Below are 16,489 nucleotides of genomic sequence, written 5' to 3' on the forward strand. Positions count from 1 at the left end.
TAAGCTTCCAGCAGTGAATTCTATGCCCCCTCCTGACGTTAATAGGACCGCTTTTTTTACTTTCTTCGTAGCTCCACATCCTTAGAGCATAGGGATACAGCCGTGTACCTCCCAACTCCCATCAACAGTCTTCCTTTAATGAGGACAGTGGAGTTGCTAGGAACAGTAACTCCCATCACTCTCAGCTGTCTAAATAATCAATGTTACCAACATCTAAAGTGCAGGTATATGCTCCAACCAACCAATTTTTAAGTCTTAAAGGGACACAACACTGACCACATCTATTTTTTTTTTAAATCACTGTTTAGTAGATGTACTCAATACAAACATGCATGTATTTCATTAAGCACTATTTCATTTGAGGGTATATTTAAAAACAGCTTGCAAAGCTGCAGCTTCCTTGTCTTCAACCTTTACCAGTCCTCATGTCCTAACCCCACCCAGACTTTTTATGGCTGTCCAATCACAGACTTCCCAATGCAGCTTAAAGGACCACTCTAGGCACCCAGACGACTTCAGCTTAATGAAGTGGTCTGGGTGCCAGGTACCTCTAGGATTAACCCTTTTTTTTTATAAACATAGCAGTTTCAGAGAAACTGCTATGTTTATAATGAGGGTTAATCCAGCCTCCGAATCCTCTAGTGGCTGTCTCATTGACAGCCACTAGAGGCGCTTGCGTGCTTCTCACTGTGAAAATCACAGTGAGAGCACGCAAGCGTCCATAGGAAAGCATTGTAAATGCTTTCCTATGCGACCGGCTGAATGCGAGCGCGGCTCCTGCCGCGCATGCGCATTCAGCCGATGACGTCGCGATCAAGATGGAGAGGAGGAGGAAAGCTCCCCGCCCGGCGCTGGAAAAAGAGGTAAGTTTAACCCCTTCCACTCTCCAGAGCCCGGCGGGAGGGGGTCCCTGAGGGTGGGGGCACCCTCAGGGTACTTTAGTGCCAGGAAAACGAGTATGTTTTCCTGGCACTAGAGTGGTCCTTTAATGAGAGGTGTTTGCAAGGCAGGTGCTCTGAGCTATTGTCTGTCTCTAGACAGGGGCGGACTGAGAACCCTCAGGGCCCCCGGGCAAAATAAATCAAGGGCCCCCTTACAGGCCCCACCCATACTCCGCAGCAAGCACCACCCATGTCCCGCCTCCATGCACCGCCTCCAGCCACACCCTACACAATCTTTAGACACAAGGAACAAAAGTGCAATAATCCCTTCAAGGCCCCAGTAGAGACTACAATTGAGGGCTAATGGGCCATGGAGGGGGGTCTTTCTAGCAGAGGCTATCTCAGTGTCCTTTAGAGAGTGTGTTAGAAAGAATCCCCTCCAGGCCCTATTAGAGACTACAATGGAGTCTAACAGGCTTGGAAGGGGGTCTTTCTAACAGAGGCCATCTCAGTGTCCTTGCTGGAAACAGTCGCCTCCAGGCCCCAGTAGAGACTACAATTGAGGGCTAATGGGCCATGGAGGGGGGGAGCATTCTAGCAGAGGCTATCTCAGTGTCCTTTAGAGGGTGTGTTAGAAAGAATTTCCTCCAGGTCCCATTAGAGACTACAATGGAGTCTAATGGGGCCTGGAGGGGGGTCTCTCCAACACTCTGGTTCCTATTCACAATATAGCAACACAACATAGCTAATACCTAGGCCAAGTTGGCTCCTCTTACCTTAATTACTGTTGCTGGCTGGCAGTCTGTGGGCTTGCTGGAAGGCTGTGGGCTTACTGGCTGCGGCTGGCAGGCTGTGGGCTTGCTGGCAGGCTGTGGGCTTGCTGGCAGGCTGTGGGCTTGCTGGCTACTGCCGGCAGGCTGTGGGCTTGCTGGCTACTGCCGGCAGGCTGTGGGCTTGCTGGCTACTGCCGGCAGGCTGTGGGCTTGCTGGAAGGCTGTGGGCTTGCTGGCTGCGGCTGGCAGGCTGTGGGCTTGCTGGCTGTGGCTGGCAGGCTGTGGGCTTGCTGGCTGCGGCTGGCAGGCTGTGGGCTTGCTGGCTGCGGCTGGCAGGCTGTGGGCTTGCTGGCTGCGGCTGGCAGGCTGTGGGCTTGCTGGCTGTGGCTGGCAGGCTGTGGGCTTGCTGGCTGCGGCTGGCAGGCTGTGGCTTGCTGACTGTGGCTGGCTGGCTGGCAGGCTGTGGCTTGCTGGCTGCGGTTGGCAGGCTGTGGGTTTGCTGGCTTTAAGCCTAACTGGTGGCCTGTAGGCTGGCTGGCTGTCTACTGGCCAGCCTGTGGGCTGGCTGGCCTGTGGGTTGGCTGGCTTGCTGGCTACTGGGGCACTCGTAGATTATTTAAAGAAATAATCCATGCACAATAACCACTACTACTCTGTGTAGTCGTTATGGTGCCAGGAGGGCCGGGCCCCCCTCCCAGAGTAAGTAGTCAAACCGTTTAAGAACAGTTTGACAACTTACCTGGGGTCTGCTGGGATATGAGGCTGTAGTAGGGTAAAGGAGCAGTGGTGCAATGTGTAAGGGGTGCAGTGTGTGTGAAAGGTTCAGTGTGTGTGAGGGGGTGTAGTGTGTGAATGTGTAGGGTGTGTGGGGCAATGTGTGTACGAGGGGGCTGTGTATGTGTGTGGCAATGTTAGTATGGGGGCTGTGTGTGTATGGGTGGGCAGTGTATGTGTGTGTGAGGCAATGTGTGTAAATGTGTATGGTGTGTGTGGGGGCAGTGTGTGTGTATGGGGGGCAGTGTGTGAATGTGTATGGTGTGTGGGGGCAGTGTGTTTATGGGGCTAAAGTTCACTCTCACCACTGCGACCACCAGGAATACCTGGTGGTCACAGTGTTGAGAGTGAACTCTAGCCCGTAGCTCCAGGGCTAGAGTTTACTCTTGCAAGAGCCGTAACGTTGCCGTGGTAACCGCGGCAACGATCTGTGCTCGCGCAAGAAGGACCCAGAGGAGCTGCAGGCTGAGCTCCCTGGTCCTCTCTTCCTCCCTCCCCTGCCGGCTGCCCGCACGGTGCCTGCGGACAGGGGAGGGGGCAATTGCCCTCCTCTTACTCCCCCCTCCCCCTCTTCTTACCCCCCCTCCCCCTCTTCTTACCCCCTTCTTACTCCCACTCTCTTCTTACCCCCCTTCTTACTCTCCCCCTCTTCTTACTCCCCCCTCCCCCTCTCCTTACTCCCCCTTCTTACTCTCCCCATCTTCTTACTCCCCCCCTCCCCCTCTTCTTACTCCCACCTCTTCTTACTCCTCCCTCTTCTTACTCCCCCCTCTTCTTACCCCCTCCCCCCTCTTCTTACCCCCTCCCCGCTCTTCTTACCCCCCTGCCCCCTCTTCTTACTCCCCCTTCCTCTTTTTACTCCCCCCTCTTCTTACCCCCTTTACTCCCCCCCTCTTCTTACTCTCCCCTCTTCTTACCCCCTCCCTCTCTCTTCTTACCCCCCTCCCTCTCTCTTCTTACCCCCCTCCCTCTCTCTTTTTACCCCCCTACTCCCCTCTCTCTTTTTACCCCCCTCCCTCTCTCTTTTTACCCCCCTCCCTCTCTCTTTTAACCCCCCTCTCTCTTTTAACCCCCTCTCTCTTTTAACCTCCCCTCTCTCTTTTAACCTCCCCTCTCTCTTTTAACCTCCCCTCCCTCTCTCTTTTAACAACCCCCCTCTCTCTTTTAACCCCCCCTCCCTCCCTCTTTTAACCCCCCTCCCTCTTTTAACCCCCCCCTCCCTCTTTTAACCCCCCCTCCCTCCCTCTTTTAACCCCCCCTCCATCCCTCTTTTAACCCCCCATCCCTCTTTTAAACCCCCCTCCCTCTCTCTTTTAACCCATCTCTTTTAACAACCCCCCTCTCTCTTTTAACCCCCCCCTCCCTTTTAACCCCCCCTCCCTCTCTCTTTTAATCCCCCTCTCTCTTTTACCCCCCCTCCTCCCTCTCTCTTTTAACTCCCCCCCTCCCCTCCCTCCCTCTCTCTTTTTACCCCCTCCCCGTAGCGTGGCCGAGCTGCTCTGCGTCCGCGGTGCCGGCCGGAGTGATAGGAAGGTGCACACACACTGAGTGTGCACCTTCCTGTCAGTCCGGCCGGGTACAAGAAACAGAAACTCCTGTTCCGCAGGAGTTTCTGTTTCCTGTACCCGGCCGGACTGACAGGAAGGTGCACACTCAGTGTGTGTGCACCTTCCTATCACTCCGGCCGGCACCGCGGACGCAGAGCAGCTCGGCCATGCTACGGGGAGGGGAGGTGAGAAGCTGCAGCCGCCTGAGCGCTCTTAAGAGAGCGCTAAGGCGGCTGCAGCATTTAAAGGGGCGGCCGGGCCCCCTGATGGCGGGCCCCCCTCCCGGCCGGGCCCTCGGACCATGTCCGAAGTGCCCGACCGGTCAGTCCGCCCCTGTCTCTAGAGACTAGTTCCACTGAGCTAAACTACCAGTAAAAACAGAACCAGTTGTTTATCAGCCAGTCTAATTTATAAAAGTGCCAATATCTATTGAAATCTGCACTTTTTGTAAAATGGGTAAAAAAAAAAAAGGACACATTCTTAGCACATAAAGCAAGCAACCTTAACTATTGTATTCAAAATGGTGTTCTGATAGAACACGGCACCATTCTAACATGGCCAAGCAGACCCTTGGTTATATACCAAACCTCATCTTACCTCCATGGGGAAGAAGACACACAATACCGCTCTTAAAAAAAAAAAGAAGAAAAAAAAGTGAAATTGAATCTGGTTTTCTTTAACTCTAGACTCCTCACCCCAAACATGACCCCGATCGCCCTAAAATACGTGGGAATACAAGATGTTTAAACTGCAATATATTCAGTTATATCATCTCCCTGACATAGCTCGAATAACGTATAGAAGCTCATTCTGTAAAATGGTTTATTCCTATGTGAATAGGTGGAAGGAAAGGAAACAAGTACTTTCCATTCCTCATGGGTTTAACTGACCCCACCAGGCAGCTGGAATAACATCTTCTCATCCTCTCTACCTATTAGCACATAGATTAGACAGACTTCTGGATTACATGTTAAAAATTAAACCATTGTGATATTTGCCTTATGTATACTTCCCAACATTTCAAATGGACAAACATGGACACAAATTATAGAGTCTTGAGTGGCGGTGTGGTCAGGGGCTCTGGGCTGTTCTTAAAAATATTAGCTGACTTACTAATAACAATTTATGCAACTAAAATATATCTGAACAATGTATCTGATTTACACAGACTGATTTCTAAACACATTTATTTTTGCGTAAAGACACATTACTGTGAGTGTTATTGCTGTGGAGCTCTGTTTCATATGAAGACACACCGGCAATATGGGGTTGGGAGCAATGGGACACTATAGGGTTATGAATAGTTTTCATTTAAGCTGAAGTAATTTTGGTGCCTGTAGTGTCCCTTTAAGACTATTCCCAAAAGATAACACATCCCATTAAAGTTTCTGTTAGAATAGAATTCACGAGACTAACAGTGTAATGCAGAACATGCCATCACAGAACTACAGGGTTAAAACAAATAAGAATGAATGTTTTCATCTAGTCCAGAGTATAAGTAAGTCACTTTTTAAGGAGGAATTTGAAGATCTGGACATTTTTCTGAGGATAGCAGCTACATATTTCAAACAGCCAGATAATTGGCTCTGTGTTTATTAAATCATGTCAATGTAAATATTATCTTGATGACTGTGGACAGAATGAGACAATCCTAATTTACAGACTGTGCCTCCCACAGGGTAACAATATCGCCTCTTTATTACAGTAAATGGTATCCGCATACAATGCAGGGGGTAATGTCTCAGGAAGGGCTGTCAGGCGTTCATTTGCTAAACAGTGTTTTTGGATGAGCTAACAAAGGATTTTTTTTAATTAGATGGCAAGTCATGAGTTAGTAAATATACCACTTTTTCTTCAGAATTCACAAGTAAACAAGACATAGATGTTTATTCAGTTAATGTTTTAGGGTGAAAACAGTTTAGATTGAGATTATTATTATTAGTTTCAATTCTGTATAAGAAGCAGCGAATAGGGAAAAAAAGCAATGCAAAGGGATTTATATGCTAAACGGCGAGTTGTGGTTATTCTACAAAATGTAGACTAACATTTTACATTAGGGAGGAGAAGAACTATTCGTTCTATCATATTTGGAAACGTTTCTCAGTTCATCTATTACTGCAATGTTGGAACGTTGCCTGTCAGATCATGTCAATTTGCTGTTTAGCAAATAGATCCCACAGCGAGTTTGCTGCAGTTCTCATAATCACTGCAATAATGAAAATATAATTTCTTAGAGCATCTGGGTAGGTTTAATGGGCTTGTTATTCTTGGCAGTGGGATTGTATTTCGCTGCAGAATTAATGGCAAGTAAAAGCATGCTGGGTAAATTAGCTATCTAAATCAAATAACATCTCCAGAAGACACAAATCCATAGGAATTGTTTTCTCAACAAGGGGTAAATGATGGAGTATTTTATTTCTCCATCTTAGTAATCTCTGAGTATACATGCTGGGTATTTAGTATACAGGGCTGTAAGTCAGCTCAATCATTTTTTCTTAGATATATAGATCACTTTGTCACGAGGATGGACCAGGCAAAGTAGATGCTGCCCTGTAGATTCTAACAGGGTTATGAAATTAGTTACCTGACTCAGGCAAAATAAACAAACATGCATACAGCAAGAGGCCATCTCCACCAACCCCTCTGATGTGGACTACAATTCGTATTATCCTTTAAAAGGGTGAACTTCAAGGGTAGGCATTACCTAGCAGTGCATGTGGACTGCAACTCCCATCATCCTCATTAAGTTTAAGTACACCAGGGATGCCTAACCTTGTTTTCTTCTGCTATTGCTGGACTTTGATTTTCAAAATCCACTGCCAGTCATTCGCCTCAGTTGGTTATCCCTGAACTAGAGAGAATTAAGGGAGGTGCAGTCAAACAACAATTGCAGGGCCAAGTTTGCAAAGCTGTATGATGAGCAGTAAGAATAAACCTGCACGTCTGTCAACCAATGAGTGACAGTGACGCTAACAATTATAAGTCGTATAACAAGCTCCTTTTTTTTCTACCTCACCCCCAACATAAAATATTGTATATCAACCTTCTGACAATAAACCTGATTTGTCAGCTGTATTTACTCTGAGAATATAACCGAACACTGTAGCGTTAGCCACACAAATGTGTATTCCTAACGCTTTAGTGCCCCAGTCACTGTTTAGGTAAAAGGTGATTTTACTTACCCTTTCTCCCTCACAACGCTGGTCTCGAACATTCCGCTCCAACTCTTTGGCTGACATCATTGACTCTTTGGCTGAGGAGATATGATAGCACTGTACAAATATATACAGGGTCAGTACAACCCTCTTGGTGTTTATGTGCCGCCTTTGGATCAACAGCATAAAAATTGGCTTCATGATTGACAACTATGACATTGATGATCTCAGCCAATCCAGCGCTTTACCATAGGAAAGCACTGGGAGGCTAGTGCACATGCACCACAAAACACCAAGCTGCACCAATCAGATGGTATCAGATGCTATTTCATTGGTTGTGCCTCTCAGACAGACACCAGAAGCATTTAAACCCTGCAGCGGAAGACATTGCCGTTCTACAAAACAGAAATGTATTCAGCTGCAGGGTTGAAATGTGAAGGACATGGCACCCATAACACCTCATTGTCCCTTTCACACTTCGCTATATGCTTCTAGAACACATCTAGTCCTGCACCATGCTGAAGGGATACAAGAGGTCGAAAATCTACAGATCAATGCTTTAATTTGAGAAGCAGTTTCAAATGTGTCGAAATGCAGAGTGAAGTCAGAAACACGATGCCTGTCTGTGTTCATTTGCCTATCCAGCAAAGGATTCTGGGATAATTGTGGTCACATGGTTATAGAAATTGTTGTGCACAAGATGGACATTTTTCCAAAGTTCTCATTTGAAACATAATGATCTATCAATGAGAGAGGAGTGCCATCATGTTTTGCTCACTACATATTTTGTAACATATATGGAAATAGGAATCCTGTCCAAGAATCAGATGCTAAAGGATAGACATCATTGAAGTTACACACCATTAGCATTTTGTACTCCCGGTATACAAACTGCCCTTACAGAGTTAGTCACTAAAATGTACTTGTGGAGAACTTAAAGTGAATTCCAAATTTAGGACAAAATAGCAGAATTTGAAAGACTCTCCAAAATGTCGAATTCATTTAAATTCTCACATTTGTACATTGGTGAATATCCCTGACAAAATACGCTCTACTGGCTGAATAGTAATTTGATTTTTAACATTTGCCTTTAACAGGGAGAAAACTCCAATTGAACAGGCAATCATGAATAAAGATGCAGAAACAATTAGTAAGATGATAAAATCAGGACAAAAATTAAATGAACCCAACACAGATGGATGGCTACCATTACATGATGCAGCATATTATGGATCTCTGGAAGTTATGAAAATTCTGCTTCAAAGTTGGTATAATTTAATTTAATTAAAACAATTAATTGTGTGGAAATTATCCAGGATATTTCATAGAAACATAGAATGTGACGGCAGATAAGAACCATTCGGCCCATCTAGTCTGCCCAGTTTTCTAAATACTTTCATTAGTCCCTGGCCTTATCTTATAGTTAGGATAGCCTTATGCCTATTCCATGCATGCTTAAACTCCTTCACTGTGTTAACCTCTACCACTTCAGCTGGAAGGCGATTCCATGCATCCACTACCCTCTCAGTAAAGTAATACTTCCTGATATTATTTTAAAACGTTTGCCCCTTTAATTTAAGACTATGTCCTCTTGTTGTGGTAGTTTTTCTTCTTTTAAATATATAATTTTGAATGCTAGGCAAAAATAGATGAATTGGAAATAAAGGGGTTATTTACTACACTTTAAAAAAACTTTTTTTTTTTTTAAACCGTCAGTCAGGGCATTAATTTAAGCCAGAGAGCAGAATTTTAAGATGTTATTTATTTTATACAAATACTTAACTTCTATACATTTTCTGTGTGGAATTGTCTCTGCGTGGCTATTTCAATAATCCATAACATTTGGAGGTTTTTTTCTTTTGTTTTTTTTTGACAAATTCTTCTTTTCCCTTAAATAATATAATTTTAGGGTAATTTGTGATTGTAATTGTGATTCTTTCTCAAATAAATCTAGTAATAAAAATAAATACACAGAACGTGTCCTAAATCAGAAAATGCAATATTTATCCATTCTCAAATCCTATTACTGTACTAACAGATGAAACTGTGTTACAGCGTACCCTAACAGTATTGATCAGCGCACTCTTCAGGAAGAGACAGCAACATTAATTTCCACTACAAAAGGACATCTAGACTGCTTACTGTTCATGCTGCAGTCTGGTGCTGATCCAGATATAGCCAACAAAAACAAGGAAACTCCCATTTATAAAGGTAATCTAGAAATGTTGTCAAATGAAAAAATATATATTTAGTAATGTTATAGCGAAAAAGGCCCACCACTAAAAATTCCTATGTTCAATCTTATGCCAGTTTCTTTATCCTACAGCCTGTGAAACGAAAAATGTAGAAGCACTGAAGTTACTAATACAATACCACGCTGATGTAAATCATCGATGTAACCGTGGACTGGTGGCACTACATGAAGCTGTGTCAAGAAATGACCTGGAAATCATTTCTATCCTGGAGAAGAGTGGGGCCAAGGTTGATGCGAAGAATATTTATGGCATCTCCCCTCTCTTTACTGCAGCACAGATCGGAAAAGTAGATTTATTACGATATCTCACTAAATGTGGTATGTACTCATTTTTATTATTACAGAGACACTGCCATTATTAGAGTGATCTTCTTACTTTATGTACACAAAATTGTAACCCAGCTTTCATTGATTGTCAATTCATTGCAGTGCACTTTGATTTGAAAACTCTAGATTAAACCTCAAAGGTGAGAGAGATCTAAAAGTGTTAGGATCTGTTAGAATTTTTTATAAAATGGCATAATGACTTATGGAAAGAACCCTCTGACTTTATTGGTTTCCATGGCGATTGCCTCACCATTCCTATGTATTTAACAGTATAACAGACAATAGGATATGTTCTCAGCAGAACACTCGTGACCAATCTCTACATTGTAAAGGGGTTCTGTCACTCACAAGCTTATCATAAAGATTGACTGTTTTCATATTTGTTTGAACACAAGTGCAGTCAAAAGATATACAAGAGAAGGAGTAAGGACTGCCTTGCCTCGCCTAGGTGCCAATTTCTGGCAATGTTTGCCATTTTCTCTGTCACATCTTGCTATTTCTTTCATCTGTCACTTGAGACAGCTGATGACCACAACAGGCATCATATCGCATAATAAGCAATAAATGCCTATGGCGCCATTTTGTACCCTGGCTTATGCGTGAGAGCACAATAGTGATAATGGCTTCTGGCAGGTCAATGTCAGTGCAAAGACGGCAGCTCCAAGGAGGCATAACTTATGGTAATTTTATCTCCCTAATGACCATCATCTTACAAGCAGAAATGTCACCTTGTGGGGGTCTCTGTACAAACTGCAATGACCCCCATAAGCAATAGTGACACTTGAGAGAAAGGCAGACGATACAGATTTTAGCCTAAAAATAGACATCTTGTGTATTACAAGAGTAAAGCAGGCTGACTGTTTACATATATATATATATACCTGCCAAACTGTCCTGTCCAACTTTTGGGGACGGAGGCCGGTGGGAAGAGAGCAAACTGCACAGAGTACTGTGCAAGGGACCCCTATAGATGATGATCAGGCTGACTGACAGCCAGCCCTCTCAAGCAGACCATGCACAGAGTGTTGCTGAAGCCTTCTGTGTATAGCCCTAGTGCCCAGTCTGGCAGATTTTAAAATATCAGTCACTTCCCTGGGACTGATATTTGCTGAGACAGTATCCCAAAATGCAGGACTATCCTAGCAAATTTGGGACTGTTGGCATATATAAATACAACTCCCCCAAACATCACAGGACAGGGGTGGGAAGGCCAGTGACACAAATTAGGTATGCATATAATGAGTGAAGCAGGCTGACTGTTTACAAATACTGAGTGTTTTTATTATTTATTTTGCTGTATTCACTAGTGATAGCTTTTAAAGAACTTATTTATTTCAGGAGCTGATATTAACACACAGGCTAATGATGACGCAACAGCTCTATTTGAAGCCAGTAAGAATGGCCATGACGAAGCTGTGGAGTTTCTCCTCTCACAAGGAGCAGATGCCAACAAGCAAAACAAACATGGATTTTTACCAATTCACATTGCAGCCAAACAACGAGATAACACAGAGTATGTATCTGTTTATCCTTCAGTTTTGTAAGAGAATGGTATGGGATTTCAGCTCGCTGAGCAGGGTCTCGCCTCGGAGGCTCATGGAGCAGGGTTGTAGCTCACAGATATATCTGAATTTATAAAAGTTTTTATACAAGTTAATGGTAGGGAAGTTCTGGAATGTTGGGCAAAAGTTCTGATTCACTTATAGAACTCTGTACTACAATTGTTCTTTACGTAGAACGCCCACTGTGCATGATTTTGCTTCACAGATGCACTGAGCGATATCTCATAGATGCTTTGCATCAGAATCTGAGTTTACAGGCAAACTCCAAATGTTCTCACTGTGATAAATACATTGTTTAAACTGGCAGGTCTCTGAAAGGTGCAAATAATGAGTAATGCTTCTGGCACTCATAACATGAACATCATCCACCATCCTCCAGGCTTGTGGGGGTCTTGTATCATAGGTTAGGAATGCCAGCACATAACATGCACATTATGTGTACATATACAGTACTCATGCAATTCCCAAGCAGGGCTCTTACATGTCAAAGTCTATGACCAACTTTGGCATTTACATACAGTATACTGGCTGTAGCTCTGGCAGCAATTGTATTGTTTCCATAACATCTCAGAATAAAAAAAGGTAATCCTTAAGTAATGAAACCAAGAATGTCTTACCCTCCTGAGAATCACAGGAGAATAAAGCCTTCCAAGTTTTGAAACAGAGAGGAAAAGTTTAATTATGATGAGAGCAGAGGATAATATTACCAACATGCGGTAGACAGAGGCGGCTCTTTAATTAGGCGATTTAAGCGGATGCCTAAAGCCTCGCACTGATGGGGGCCTCGCTAAGGCAGTGTGACGTGTCGGGTCCTCGGTCAGAGACCGAGGGCCTGACACAGGAGGGAGCCTGGCAGCTTGCCCGGGTGAGAGGCCCCTCCACACCACCTACCCGGGAGAGAGCCAGCTTCCAGTCTGCACATTAAAATTAGTGAAGGACCCACTGATATTGGGGTAATATGGCCTAGTGGTGGGCTTAACACGAATCTCCATATTTGTTTGCTGAGATAGATGATTTTTAAATTGACTTCAAATCAGACCTAACTCATGGTTTAGTTGTTAATCCTGCAATGTAGAGATCAATAGGCCAGAACGGTGCTTTTGTGATTAGATTGTTAATGACATATACATATAAATAATTTTTATATGTGAGATTGTAATTCACCACTATGTGTAGTAGTTCACCACTTTGTATACTAGACCGTAATTTTTTGTCTTGTCTCACTCTCCTCCCTTATAGTGTCGTGTCTATGCTAATCCCGGTGACTAGTCGTGTCCGGGTAAAACGCAGTGGAATCAGTCCTCTCCATATAGCAGCTGAGCGTAATAATGACGATGTCTTAGAAGAACTAATAGACGCTGGCTACGATGTCAACATGACTCTTTCTTTTGACCGTGCTCGTCTATATGAGGACAGAAGGAGCACAGCTCTCTACTTTGCTGTTATGAACAATAATCTAAATGCAGCTGAAATGCTTCTCAAAGCTGGAGCCAAACCCAATGTAGATCTCATTAATCCCCTCCTAATTTCAATACGTCACGGGTGCTGCAAAATGATAAAACTTCTTCTAGATCACGGAGCAAATGTCAACACATATATTTCTTCTCATCCTACTTCCTTCCCAGCTACGGTCATGTTTGCTTTGAAGTACCTGAGCCTGCTGAAGTTTGTTATGGACCATGGGTGTGATGGAGAATCTTGTTTTAAATGTGACTATGGTAATGGACCACATCCTCCAATAGAAGTTAGCAGCAGAGAAGATGATGCTCCAAAAGAACCAAAAATTGTTCAGGTACATTACAAAACAGAAGCTCCATGGGGAGACTTATCAAAGCATTGTGCACTAAAAAAAGAGCAATGTAAAGATGTAACTGCAAGAGAAATAATGCATTGAGTCTGTTGGTTCCACAGATTCCATAGTGACAGTCCTACTTAAAGACACATCACTTAAAAAAAAATATACTAAACCTTTCATACCTGACATGATTTCAAATATTAGCTAGCGGACTAACGATTTTGTATTTAGAATAAAGAAAAAAAAAAAGACACAGCACTCATTTGTTAAAACTAGCAACGAAAATACAAAAAAAAACATCAGCACTGGTTGTAGCTCAAACAAAGAATATGGGGACCAAAAGGGTGTATCTCATGCAGAAGTTTGTGGCTAGGCCATGAGGGATTATAGAGAAACAGATGATCTGAGAGTGTACCGCAAAACTGTCAGCCGATGCTCAGGGTAGGAAAAGGCCAAGCACTCACATGAGAACCTCCAAAGAAAGCAGCTCTAGTAGGCCAAGGAGCCAACACCTTTTCTCCACCCAGCAACTTGCTGCACTTAAGTCCCAGAATGCAGATGGTGTGTCGAGGTCTTCCCTTGAATTGCTCTCAGCACTGGGGAGCAGTGGTGTATTTAGCCCAAGGCAAACTAGGCATTTGTCTTGGGCAGCACTAACCTTGCCACCCAAAAGTCCACTCAGATGTCCCCTGTGTTCCCCCTGTCATTGGGTGGTCTTTTGGCCACCTTATGGACCCCCGGCAGGCGACTGTGTTAGAATCAGAGGTGGTGAGGGAGCTGTGATCTCCCTGCTCTGCTCCTTTGCGCCTCGCTCACCATTTGCGGATGCCGGGAGACGGAATATGACGTCATTCCGGCTCCTGGCAGCAGTAGACGGCCCACAAGGCGTGAGGGAGCAGAGCAGGGAGATCACAGCTCCCTAGCCATCTCGCCGCACGCCTCCCAGCAGCCCCACTGGACCTCCAACGACAGACCCAAGCCAGCTCTCAAGGTAGGGAGGCTGGGTGGAAAATTTTAAATAATAATAATTTGTGAGTGTTTGTGTTTCTCTGTGTGTATGTGTCTGTGAGTGTGTGTCTGTATGTAAAAGAAAATTATTAGATTACATCTAATAGATTACCAGGAGTAATTATGGTGTATGTAATACGCCTTTAAGAATTATAAAAGCTGAAAAACAGCAATATTTGTATACTAATATATTATACTTAGTCCCAATATTAAAAGTGATGATAAAAATAAAGTCCCAGTTTTTTAATAAAGTATCATCACAAAGTCGCTACTTTGTGCAATTGATACAGTGTATCAATATTTTGTCTGCCTGTATCAGATGAAAAATAAAATGTGTATCAGTGCTAAGTGAATATACCCCTATTTTTTAACCTTAGGGTTCAGCACAGAAAATGTCTATTCAACAAGGAGTTTCAGTTCCAATATTATTTAAGGGTGCTTTCAAAAAGTCTGCAGGGATTAGTTGCTGCAACAGTAGCGTATATGTCAAATCTGTGTCTTTTTATGTATCCAAACCTTGAAATAGAAAAGATACTGACATAGCGTAAAAATGTTACAACTTTATTTCCCTTATGAAAAACTCCCCATATAGGAGAAACTCTTACAATAAAATATTCTGAAGCTTATCTCTAAGATTCACAGTAAAAGCAAAATCCAAACAGTGTCAATGGAAGAGTTGAATGTTACCGCTCTGTGGATGCAGATTATTCAGAACCGGTCCCGTGCACTGAGATCGGTCCTTCCCAGGAGTGCCGACTTCCAGATACTGCTGTGGTCGTTACAAATTTGAAAATCCCGCCAAAAAACACGATCATCTACGCGTTTCAGATGGCTCCTGCTATTGACACAGCTGGGGTTTACTGAAACATGCTATATTTTATCAGTTTGTTCTTGAGCTGTGTCAATCCAAATATTTAGTACAAGGATAGAAATAAAAAATAACTTATAGATCATATATGGTGATCTTAAGTGCTGAAATCCTCCCGTCGTTCTACAAAACAGTAAGGTTGAAAACTATAGTGCTCACTGTTTAACCCCTTAAGGACCAAACTTCTGGAATAAAAGGGAATCATGACGTGTCACACACGTCATGTGTCCTTAAGGGGTTAAAATGTGTTTATTAGCTATATTTAATTAAAATCACTCACAATTTGTAGGTTAAAAACAAGCGTATTGTGAGAATGCTGCAGTGAAAGGCTCTGTTTGGCTGTCATGGACCTTCACTCCGGCCAGTTTGAAGGTAGATGTGTATGCAGTGCCGCATGCGTTCCACTGCTCTCTCCTCCTGCGTTTGACTACGACTCGGTAGTCAAGCGATATTGGCGGCAGATGCCGAAAAAGTCCTTACGCGTTTCGTGAATTCAAACTCGCTTCATCAAAAGGCTGTGTCTGTGTGTGTGTATGAGTGTGTGTGTATCTGTATATGTGTATGTGTCTGTGAGTGTGTGTGTCTGTGAATATGTGTGTGCCTGGGAGTGTGTCCCCGTGAGTGCGTGTGTGTGTCTGTTAATGAGTGAGTGTGTGCCAGTGAATGTGTGTGTGTCAAATCAGTGAGTTTGTGTCTGTCAGTGACATCTGTGTGTGTATCAGGGCCGGACTGGCCCACCCGGATACCCTGGGGCCCGGCAGACACCTGGGTCTGCTGGCGGCAGCTGGGGGAGCTGTTCTGTCTCTGCTCCCCAGCGCACAGCTTAATGAGACCGGGCCTGAATATGACATCATATTCGGGACCCGGTCTCATTAAGCTGCGCGCTAGGGCGGGGGAGCAGAGACAGAACAGCTCCCCCAGCGGCCACCAGCAGACCTCCCCCAGCGGCCAACCAGCAGACCTCCCTATGCAGCTATCAGACCTCCCCAGCGGCCGCCAGCAGACCCAGCCGGTTACCTACAGGTAATATGTGTCATTCTGTCAGTGTGAGTGTATGTGTGTGTTTCAGTCTGTGTCATGGTGAGTCTGTGTCATGGTGTGTGTCTGTGTCATGGTGTGTCTGTGTCATGGTGTGTGTCTGTGTCATGGTGTATGTGTGTGTCTGTGTGTATTTAAAAAGTGTTTTTACTCACCTTTTTTTTTTTTCTCCCCACGCCGTGCTGGCCTCCCCTCGACTGGCCCTGCCTCTATGGCTGAGATCATCAACCTTGATGATCTCAGCCAATCCAATGGTCTGCCATAGGATTGGCTGCAAAGTCCCTGAATGTAGGTGCTGCACACTGTGCAATCACAAAGTGCAGCACTGACACAGGAAGCACCTCTAGTGACTGTCTGAGTGACTGTCACTAGAGGTGTCACTAGGAAGCAATGTAAACACTGCCATTTCTCGGGAAAGTCAGTGTTTACATTGAAAAACCTGCAGGGGCAGGCTATAGTGAGTGAGCTTGCTTGCGTGTGTGTGTGTGCCTGCTAGTGAGTGAGTGA

The 16,489-nt window shown here is 44.3% G+C and overlaps 1 protein-coding gene across 2 annotated transcripts in view; it reads left to right on the plus strand.

Annotated features, from left to right (window-relative positions):
- Positions 1 to 16,489, plus strand: part of ASB2 (ankyrin repeat and SOCS box containing 2) — a 52,543-nt gene that overhangs the window by 28,670 nt on the left and 7,384 nt on the right. For both annotated transcript variants that reach the window (XM_063439050.1, XM_063439049.1), the window contains 5 exons: positions 8,228 to 8,394; positions 9,186 to 9,341; positions 9,457 to 9,702; positions 11,050 to 11,224; positions 12,513 to 13,065. In XM_063439050.1, the coding sequence (XP_063295120.1) occupies positions 8,228 to 8,394; positions 9,186 to 9,341; positions 9,457 to 9,702; positions 11,050 to 11,224; positions 12,513 to 13,065 (1,297 nt within the window). The remainder of the gene's footprint in view (positions 1 to 8,227; positions 8,395 to 9,185; positions 9,342 to 9,456; positions 9,703 to 11,049; positions 11,225 to 12,512; positions 13,066 to 16,489) is intronic.

The sequence above is a fragment of the Pelobates fuscus genome, chromosome 13 (genome assembly GCF_036172605.1).
Source record: "Pelobates fuscus isolate aPelFus1 chromosome 13, aPelFus1.pri, whole genome shotgun sequence".
In the NCBI taxonomy this organism is placed as follows: domain Eukaryota; kingdom Metazoa; phylum Chordata; class Amphibia; order Anura; family Pelobatidae; genus Pelobates; species Pelobates fuscus.